Source organism: Neophocaena asiaeorientalis, unplaced genomic scaffold, assembly GCF_003031525.2.
Source record: "Neophocaena asiaeorientalis asiaeorientalis breed wild unplaced genomic scaffold, Neophocaena_asiaeorientalis_V1.1 scaffold67, whole genome shotgun sequence".
In the NCBI taxonomy this organism is placed as follows: Eukaryota; Metazoa; Chordata; class Mammalia; order Artiodactyla; family Phocoenidae; genus Neophocaena; species Neophocaena asiaeorientalis.
The window spans coordinates 10,789,894-10,800,862 of NW_020173731.1; the positions used below are offsets into that span (position 1 = coordinate 10,789,894).

Consider the following 10,969-nt stretch of genomic DNA (forward strand, 5'->3'; position numbering starts at 1 on the left):
GCGTGCATGGGAGAATTTTTGCACCTGTCAGCAATACAATAATGATACTGCTGAGAGGTCCCTTGAAGACGAAACAGAAACACTTGCAAAAAGTAAGCAATGACAAGATTTCTCGTCACACAGCTCCTTACCACCATACTCCATCCTGCACACACCCCTCTCTCTTACAATGAAAAGGCCTCAAAATTTCCACCATGTAGGAAATTAGTCTCTCTCCCTCTCTTCCCCTTTCCTCCTCCTTCCCATCCTCTCTCTGTTTTTCTCTTCCAGGAAGAAACTCTTGAATGTCAAACGCTAGACATTATCTAGTACAGACCATCAACTTGAAAGTCAGGAAAACCTGGGTTTGAAGCCTTGCTATGGCACATTATGCAAGTTACTTAAACCCTCTGTGATTCAGTTACCTCATCTGTAAAATGGGCTTAAAAATAATACTTACCTGATAGGACTGGTGTGAGTACTGAATGAGCTAATGCTTGTAAGATCCTTAGGGCAGAGGCTGGCACATAGCCTATGCCCCCAAAATTGTTCCTTGTAGTATCACCCAACCCACCCTCTTCATTTTACAGACAAGGAAACTGGATTTAGAGAAAAGTGATCTATCCAAAGTCATATGGTGAGTGAATGGCAGAGCCAAGTCTGGGTCCAGGCACCCCATCCAGGCCCTCTTCCTGCTGTACTACACATCGCATAGTATATTTCCCACCAGTCATCAACTTCGAGCCGAATGAGGTTGGGACGTTTTCCAGTTGGTCATGTCCGTGCTGAGCTGCTGATGTCAGCAGAGCCGGGGCCAAGGGGCCAAGAGCATCCTGGGTTGCTGGCCCCACTGTGGCCAGGGGCCGGCTGAGCATGAGGGCAGGTGCTGCTTTTGTCTCATAATGACGCACAGTCTCCAGGACTATCAAACCCTGCTAAAGCCAATTTCCACAGAGCACTGAGCCACCAGCCTCTTATTATTAATTTACATTCTGGAAGCTGAAGCTCCAGAAAAGTTGACTGCATAGTGTCACCCTCAACAGCTTTCAAATGTTCTGGTAACACAAAACCTCTGATTCCAAAGCAGCCTCCAATCCACATCCCTGAGGCCTGAGGTGCTGCACGCTCTCTGTTTTTCTCTCTCTCTCTCTCTCCCTCCGCTAGGACCCTCTCCCAGTGCTGACAGACTGCGGAGACCGGATCATTGTCTGTACTATGACCTGTTTTTGCCCACATGGTACCATTTCACCCCAAATGCTCTTCCCTCTCCCTTTTCGTAAAGAACACACACACACACATACATACACATGCGAACTCACACCATCACCCACGTGCCCAAGGGCTCTTGTTCCCTAGGGGAAGTGTTCAAATCGTCCACAACAATATTTGGTTCTAGCGTGGGAGGATCAGAAACCTGCAGCCGGGGCAGGTGCGGTTCCGGGTGTTTCCAGAGATAACAGACCCATTAGTTCTGACAAACGTTCCCACGTTCCTGCCTCTAATCTGTGCCAAACTTCCCAGATCCAGCCAGAGCCTGGAGCTCCTCGCAGACCATCCAGGATGTCTCTGATCTAGTCAGTGGCCGGGTGGCCACGGCTGCACAGACCAACAAACTTTTTCTCACGTGTCAGCCAGCCACACCCTCTACTCACAACAAACAGAGGCAAGGGAATGTGGGAGCTAACTGGCCTGGAAGACGGGAGGGAACGGAGGGATCATGGTGATGATGATGGTAATTCTATAGCAGAAAGATCACGGGCCTGGAAGGCCGGAGGCCTGAGTCCCTATCCTGGCCACTGAGTGAAGTGCATGCTCTTGGGCCAGTCACTTAACCGCTCTGTGCCCCAGTGTTCTCACCTGCTATAGAAGTGGGCTTGCCTGGAGGGTCTGAAGGAAGTCTCTCAGGGTAAGGTTTCCATAGTGACCATCTTCAGTCCCGATGGCACATATGGGCAATTAGGGGCAAACCACGGCAGGGCTCAGCGCTAACCAGAATTCTCACCACTTCCAGCCACTTCTGGCTCACACTTTCTCCCCAATGAAAGGTCAAAAGGAGGGACTCCTGGAAAGTGGGTAAATGCCAAAGAGGATTTGTTCACTTGGGGGTAGGGGTCAAGGGCCTGGGCTGGTCCCTGAGTCCTTTTGATGTCCTTTTTAACATTCTTGGAGCCCAAGGCAGGGCCCAAGTTGTCTCCAAGCTCCAAGTCTATCTGCCTCTTGGGCTTCAGAGACGGAAAGCAGAGCTCGCAGTGGCAGTTAAGAGACTTGCCAGATCGCTGGCTGGTCATGGCAGAGCTGACCTAATCCAGGTCCCCTACCTCCTACTCCAGAGCTAGGAAGTGTTGGCATGTGTGACAGCAGTGGTGGCTTCTGGGACAGACAGTGTCAGCTTGTGCTGCAGGCTCCCCCATCACTGAGGCTTAGAGGCGGTGACAGAACAGTGCAGGTTCCCGTTCCCCTTCAACCTTAAGGGTTCGATTCACCCTTCTTCTCCCACTTGACATCTGTCTTCCCTTGCTGTCTGTCCAAACTGTAGACTTGACACGGCAGCACCAGGGCAGAAACAACATCCTAATGTACTCTGTTAGCCAGGACCTACAATTGCATAGAGTCAAATATCTAGAATATAATCCTTTCTAGATATAGCTCCTAATGACTCTGTTTCTCTTATAAAAAACCTTGACTGATACAGATAATGAAGATATGACATGTCAATATTTGTGAATGCACCTAAGGCAGTCCTTCAAGAAACAATTACAGGCTGAAATGTGAGTATTAGAAAAGCTGAAAATCGATGGTCTCAGCAACTATTTCAAGTAACAAACAAATAAAAAAACAAGCAGAGCAAATCAAACCCAAAGAAAGTAGAAGGAAGGAAATAATAACTAGAAGAGTGGAACATTCATGCAATAGAAAAGTCACACAATAGAGAAAATCAACAAAGCCAGGAATGAACTCTTTACAAAGATTAATCAAACTGGTAAACCTCTAGCAAAACTGTTCAAGAAAAAGCAAGAAAATACACTTAACAATATTAGAAATAAAAAGTAATATGTTACTAAAGACGCTACAGACATTAAAATGATAATAAGAGGATATCAAGAATAATTTTATTTTGATAAATTTGATAATTTTTTAAAATTGGCAAATGCCTTGAGAAATAGAGCATGTCAAAACTGACACAAGAAAAAAATTAGAAAATATAACCCTCCAATATCTATTTAAACATTGAATGAATACTCCAATATCTATTTAACACTGAATGAATACTCCAATATCTATTTAACATTGAATGGATACTCCAGTATCTATTTAAACGTTGACTCTATTATTAAAAACCTTTCCACAAAGAAAACTCCAGGTCCAGGTAGCCTCATTGGTAAATTCCCTCAAACATTTAAAGAAGAAATAGCACCAATCTTAGACAAACTCTTCCAGATAATTGATAAAGAAGAGACACTTCATAACTCATTTTATGAGGCCAGCATAAATTTAATAACAAACTTGAAAAGGACATTACAAGAAATGAAAATTACAGACCAGTCTCTTTCTCATGAACGTAGACACAAAAGTTGTAAACAAAGTATTAGCAAACAGAAACTATTTGTGTTTCAAAAATCTCTGAACTGTACACTTAAAAGGGTGAAATATTGTGTATAAATCATATCTCAATAAATCTGACTTCTAATAAAGAAAAAATGGATCTTAACTCACACATTATCAAACTTCCAATAGATTGTAGATATATATAAATGTGAAAAGCAAAACAATAAAGCTCTTAGAAAAAACGTAGGAAGGTGTCTTCATGACCTTAAGGTAGGCAAACATTTTTGTAACAAATTTTTTAAAACTACTAATTATAAGGGGGAAAACTGATCAATTTGAGTACACTGAAATTCATATCTTCTGTTCATCAGAAAGCACCATTAAGAGAGTAAAAACATCTGTCACAATCTGGGAGAAGGTATTTGTAGTACATATATCCAACAAAGGACTTTATTCCAGAATAAATAAAGAACTCCTACTAATCAATAAGAAAATTGTAGATAACCCACTTCACAAAAGAGGATATCCAAATGTCCAATTTTATTAGTCATCTGGAAATACAAATTACAACCTCAATGTTGCCCACTGCATATTCCCTAGAAGACTAAAGTGGAAAAGGTAGGCAAGAGCCGGTATTGGTGAGGATATGGAACAGCTGGACCTTTCAAAACATTGATATTGGAAATGTTAATTGATACAATCACTTTGGAAAACTGTCCGTATTTACTCAAGCAAAACACTTGCAAACCCATTATCTAGCAGTTTTACTCCGTGGCATATATCCAACAGTAATAAGTGCACATGTTCACCAAAAGACAAGTAAAAGCTCTATTAGCAATAGTCAAATACAGGAGACACCCCAAATATCCATCAGTGGTAGAATGGATAAATAATGATGATATATTCATACCACGGAATACTAAAGGCAATGAAAATTCTACAACAGCATGCAATAACATCGTGTTGAGTGACAAAAGCCAGATAAAAAAGAATTCATACCATATGATTCCATTCATATAAAATTCAAAAATAGGCAAAGACAGTATAAGCTGTTAGAAGCCAAGAGATGGGTTATCTTGCTGTTTTGTCTTTTCTTTTGAGATTGGTTACTCTTGAGGAAAGTCTCAATGACTGGCAGGGTAGTTGAAGGGGTTTCTGGCAATGGGGTTGTAACATCTTGTTTCTTGATTTAGGAGCTTGATTACATGGATGTGTACAGTCTGTGAAAACACTGTACACTTGTGATTTCTGTATTATACTTCAAAAAAAAATGTTTACATAGAAAAAATTAAGTGGATGGGAACATGGCAAAAATTGTTGTATCCATTTAACCAAGGAAACTTGAGTAGGGGAAGAATTAGCTTTAGGACAGAGGAGGATTTCAAGAATCTGAGCCCGTTTGCCAAAGATCTGTGTGATTGTCTTTCAGGCTCCACCTTTAGGTAGAAGGACTGCCTGAGGTCGGTCAGCAATTTGAAGAGAGTGTCACAGAGACTGACCAGTCCTTTATGAATGGAGAGTCTTATGGCATTCTGGGCCTGGGATAACCCTGCTTGGCTGCTGAAAGGGTGACCCCAGTGTTCGACACAATGGCCCAGAAGCTGGTGGATCTACCCATGTTTTCTGTGTACACGAGCAGGTAAGGCCCATCAGCCCCACCAGGTTAAGGTTATGACTATAGGGAAACAACACGTCTAGACTCAGCAGTCACAACACCTGGGTTGGAGCTCTTGCTTGGTCTTGTATCAGCTGTGTGATTTGGGGCAAAACACTTGCCCTCTCTGAATATTGAGAAAATGGGGTTTGCCTCAAAGTCGTTGAAGAAAGGACTTTTTAAACTATACCACACTGGAGTAATTAAAGAATCTCTGGGACTGGACATTCATTTCTGCAGTGAATAAATATTTATCAAGCCCCTATTTTGTGCTCACCATGCTGCTAGGCACTGGGAACACAATGGAACAAGAAAGACAGTCCCTGCCCTCAAAAAGCTTAATTCTAGGGAGAGGAGGTGGGGAAAAAAAATTCAAATGTTAGCTGACAATAAAATAATTACACATTAATGGCTGGAATAACAAAATGTAGTAGATGCATACAACAGAAAATTATTCAGCCTGAAAGAGGAAGAAAATTCTAACGGTAGCGGAATTCATAGAGACAGAAAGTAGAACGGTGGCTGCCAGGTGCTGGGGAAGGAACAAGCAGGAAGTTATTGAACGGTTATAGAGCTTCAATTTTATAGGATGAAAAGGTTCTGGGGATTGGTTGCACAACCATGTGAACATACTTAACACTACTGAACTGCACACTTAAAAATGGCTAAGAGGGTCAATTTTATGTGTTCTTTGCCAATTTATACAATTTTTTTAATTGCATGTTGTGGCTGGAAAAGGTCATGAGACTCACCAGCCCTCGGACACATTTACCTGGGGTCCTGGGAGGGTCAGGGAGGAGATTTCTTACCTCTCCGACTCCTTCCCAAGGAAACTTGGCCTGAGCTTACCCTGTTTCAGCAGAAGCGCATTTCTCTCTCTCCTCTCTCACATGGAGAGCCTTGAATCTCCTCCATCACATGGCTTCCTCTCCAGCCTGATTGCAGTGGAGACCAGGCCTGGACGGAACTGTGAGTAAGAGGGCAGGCGTCTGGACACCTCGCTTCTTCCCTTCAGAGTTTCCTGCTCCCTTTCAGCCTAGAAAGATGTGAATTGTGGTGGAAAACTGCAAAGCCTTTGCAGTCAGACTGACCTGGATTTAAATCCCCCTCTCTTGGGACTTCCCTGGGGGCTCAGTGGTTAAGAATCCGCCTGCCAATGCAGGGAACATGGGTTCGAGCCCTGGTCCAGGAAGATCTCACATGCCGCAGAGCAACTAAGCCCGTGCGCCACAACTACTGAGCCTGCCCTCTAGAGCATGGAAGACACAACTACTGAGTCCACGTGCAGCAACTACTGAAGCCCGCGTGCCTAGAGCCCATGTTCCACAACAAAGAGAAGCTACTGAAATGAGAAGCTCGCGCACCAGAACAAAGAGTAGCCCTCGCTCGCCACAACTAAAGAAAGCCTGCGTGCAGCAACAAAGACCCAACACAGTCAAAAATAAATTAATTAATTAAAAAAAAAAAGAAATCCCCCCTCTTGCATTACTTCATCTCCATGAGCCTCATTTTTCTCAAATGGACACTAGGTTGACATGAGAATTAATAAGATGAGGCAGGGAAAATTCCTAGCACAACACCTTGCATAAAGGCCATCAACAAACATCAGCTCCTCCCCCCTCGTGCCTTGAAAACTGTTTTCCTTGGATTCCCACAGATATCCACTTCCCTTCCCCTTTACTGCCCTGCATACAGGGCCCCAAGTTTTGTCTTTCTCTGATCCTTTTCCTCCCTAAAACAAATCCGTTTTAGGTCCTATTTCTGCAGGATCCTGCTAGGTGGCAGAACATACTCTGAGAAATCAACACAGTATTAATAAATACTCAAGCTCCAGTAGGTCACTTCACGTTCAATTAGCGTCTTTGCCTAACACAAAAGAGCGAATACTGTGGAAATTCCAGGCACCACCATAATAGTGGAGAAGATACTTGGGGCAAAGGAGTCTTTGGGGGTGCCTCAATTTGCATGGTGAATGCACACCCCATGATGGTCCTGGCCTTGGTGCTGCCTGAGTTCTGCTTGATCAGATCTGCGGTCTCCATTTCTCACCTCCTTACCCCTTCTATCCAAGAAGCAGGAGGATATTCACAAATCACTGAGCAGAGTTGTTTCTATTGTTTGCCCGAGAGGCTCCGACTCATCAACTTGCAGCAGTCGGAAGCCCTGGTCTCAAAGCGCAGGCTGATATTTCTGCCTATCTAGGTACTTGGTGTGAGTGACCAGACCAAGAAGCAGGGGCCTGGCTGAGGCTCGCCCCTGAGGTTTTCCAGTGGCGCTTCCTTGACCATCTGCCTTTCTTTCCATGTAGTGACACAGGAGGTGGTGCAGGTAGCAAGCTGATTTTCAGAGGCTAGGACCACTCCCATCTCTCTGGGAACATAGATTGAGTCCCAGTCACCAAACAAGTCTACTGGCAGATTGCAGTGGACACGTAAGTATCCTCCACTGAGTAGTTACAGGATGAGGGAAGAGCTCATAACAGGCTCAAGTGAAATTGGATTAACTAAATTGACCTGAATGAAACTGCTGGTCACTGAGAGAGGATGCTGGGAGCTCGCTGCATGAGGCTAGAATATGGAGGTGCTGAGCAGAGGGGCAGGACGGGGCAGCAGACACATGGTACCAACTCTCAGCTTCCTTTCTTGTACATGTGGTGTATCTTCAATTCAACAGACAGTAAATACTAACACCCGGCCAACTACTCATTCAACATTAATTAACATGCAAGGCAAGGGCTGAATGATACCGGGGTGCAAAAGCGAATTGGACTCAGATTTTGCCTTCACAAATCATTGCAGAAGATGACACCTATACACAAACTACTACCATGTAGAGTAGAAGGTGGTCAGTACTCCATGAGATGGACCACCACCAAAGTGGCCCAGACCAGAAAGGGCAAGACCACTTCTATCTGAAGAACTCCTCAAGGGTTTCATGGAGGGGGTGGCATTGATTGAGTCTACACACACACACACACACACACACACACACACACACACACACACACACAGAGGCGCGGAGCAATCAGGGAAAGTGGAACTAGATTCCTGCCACATACCTAGCGCTGCACTAGACCATGCAAGAATTCAAAGAAATGTAATTCACATTTCAATTCAGCTGAAGATAAGTTCCTGCAAGGGGACAGGCATGTGCTAGGCACAGAGATACAAAAGCCAAAAAGGCTCCAATGTTTCCTGTCTGCTGAGGGTTTTTCAAACTGCAAGGATTTACCCATTTATGGGTCACGACATCATTTTAGGGGATCGTGACCTATATTTTTTAATGAAATGGGCTAAAGTGGAAAATATCAGAGTGCACTCCACATATTAAGGTTAAGTAGTGTCATGAAATTTTTATTTCCTGCGTGTGTGTGTGCATGTGTGTATGTGTACTGGGTCAAGAAGTAAATATATTTCCTGCTATTCATCTCAGTCAAAAAACAAAATATATATATAGAGAGAGAGAAACACTCATGTGGTGAGAGAGACCAAAATGCAATTTCCTAACGTGCTTCAGCAGATTAGAGAACCCAGCAGAGAGTGAGAGCTGCTGGGGTGCCAGGGCAGCTTAGGGGGAGAAAGGGGAAGGAACGAGTAGGAGTAGCTGACGATGCTTCCTTTGTCCTCAGAATCCAGGTGGGAGGCACCATGACGTTCTTCTCCGAAGGCTGCAGGCCATTGTGGACCCAGGGACCTCCCTCATCACAGGCCCCTCAGGCGGTAGCAAGGAACTGCACAGACCACTGGGGCAGAGCCCACGGTCGGGGAATTGGGAGGCCTCTGAATAGATCCTCTGTGTTCTATTTTTGTACACTCTGGAGTGCGCCAACATCGGTGTCTTGCCGGATGTCACCTTCACCATCAATGGGGTCCCCCACACCCACCAACCAACTGCCTACACCCTGCTGGTGAGAACTGTTTCCTTATTCTGCAAGTCACAGGACCATCCTCACACAGCTGCCACTTCCCCTTTCCAAACAGTCGCCTGTACTCAGGGTGCCTTTACCCCTTGCCCCCCTCCCATCTTATCCAGCTCTGAAAGCATTCCCCCTGGGAGGGGTGGTACTGCCGATGGCGGAAACGCCACTGGGCTGGTTCTAACTTCCTGTTCTGCCGTGAAGCAGCAGCAAACCTTGGACAAGCCATTTAATGAGGTTTTCTGACATTGTCAGGTAGGACTTTTCAACTGACAAAACTTAATCTCTTCAACCACCAAGTCAGACTGGGATATTATTAGCCCATTTGATAGATGAGGATACTCAGAGAGTTAAATGGTTCAAGATATGAGCTGCTAGAGGTAGGGGGATACAGAATAAGGTTATATCTCTTCTAACATTCAAGTTAACATTCTCCTCACGCAAGAAAATGTCTTGTTGCAGGCGATCGGTAAGTTTGGAGAATGAGGTAGAAAGGGAACTTCCAGGTGTTTTGGAAATCTATGATCCCAAATTTTCAATATCGCATTTCTTTGGCGACGCACTTTAACACACCAACTTTGCCCAAGAGTCTCCTGCAGCATCAGGGTGACTGCACCAGGATGGAAGCACTAAGGTGTAGACAGAAGGCTTTACCTACCCCCATAACTTGATCTCCATTCACACCCCTTCCCAAAGCCAACAAATATAAACAGACAATGCAAGTGAAAACAAGTGTTTTGCTTTAAAACACAAGCTTCATGTCAAGTCTCCTAAGCTCCTCCAACAAAGGAATTGTAGAGCTGCCACGGTGATGCTGAGGACAAGCTACACATTTCAACTGTGCTAAGTTCATTAGTCTATATACCTTTCCCCACTCCAACACCCCACACTCTCTCCCCTTCACCCTATGTGAGTCCCTGCTCACATGCACACCCTTCCCTGTACACATTATGGTGCTATTGTCCTTTTACGCTAGCAGTCTTCAATCAGAGCCACCTTAATCCATCAAGGATGCTGTCATAACTTTGCATTTTTGTCCCCTTCCTCTCAAGAAGACTCTTGAAGCTCTCAGTGAATTTTCCCAAACCTTCATCAGCAACCTCAAATTTCAAATAGTTGCTGGAAAGACAACTTCTGCCTGTTAGACCCCAAGTCTTTACCAAACCAAATAAGGTTGGGAGAGGTTATACTCCTCTCACGGATCAATGGATACCTACTTGCCTTATAACTTGAAGGAGCCACTCGAATGATTCTTCCCAGAACTTAAACAAGAGAATGGCAGTGGCTAGCCACTTACAGAGCAATTACTCTCCCTTAAAAAATTAAGTTGAGCTTTGCTAGAAACTAAAGAAACCAGAATTTAAGCCAAGATCTTCTAATGCCAAACCTTTTGCTGTTCCTGCCATGCAACAAGGTTTCAGTTTTCCAAGTTGTTAAGATGATGGTAAGGAGTGGAGGTGTATAACAGATGAACAAGTATCAAAATTGTAGAACTTAGAAGCCAAGACCCACGTATAAGAAATTGTGCAAACACTTTTTGGAGTAAACATGTATAGGTATATGAAACGGAAGAAAGAACCAACCAGCCAAAATTGTGAAGCGGCTGTCCAAGGCCATTTGGTATAGCTACCACTACTACACAGTACAGCCTCTAGACAGCACTACTTCCTTCTTTCCCTATACGTCATTTATATTCTTCTTTCCAATTCCAGAAATTCATGGATGGCATGAAGTTCTTAATCAGTGGCTTTCAAGGTTCTGACATCCAACCTCCAGCTTGGTCCTTCCGGACCCTAAGCAATGTATCATTAAACAGTTTTACTGCCTTTGACCATGGGAATAACCATGTGGGGCTGGCCCCAGCAGTCCCCTAA

At 44.3% G+C, this 10,969-nt stretch overlaps 1 protein-coding gene across 1 annotated transcript; it reads left to right on the top strand.

Annotated features, from left to right (window-relative positions):
- The first annotated feature begins 1,696 nt into the window (after positions 1-1,696).
- CTSE (cathepsin E) lies at positions 1,697-10,969 on the top strand. The gene is given in 6 exon segments (XM_024750885.1): positions 1,697-1,711; positions 4,968-5,164; positions 7,488-7,610; positions 8,808-8,848; positions 8,851-9,086; positions 10,808-10,969. Coding segments are annotated over 6 exon segments (774 nt in total).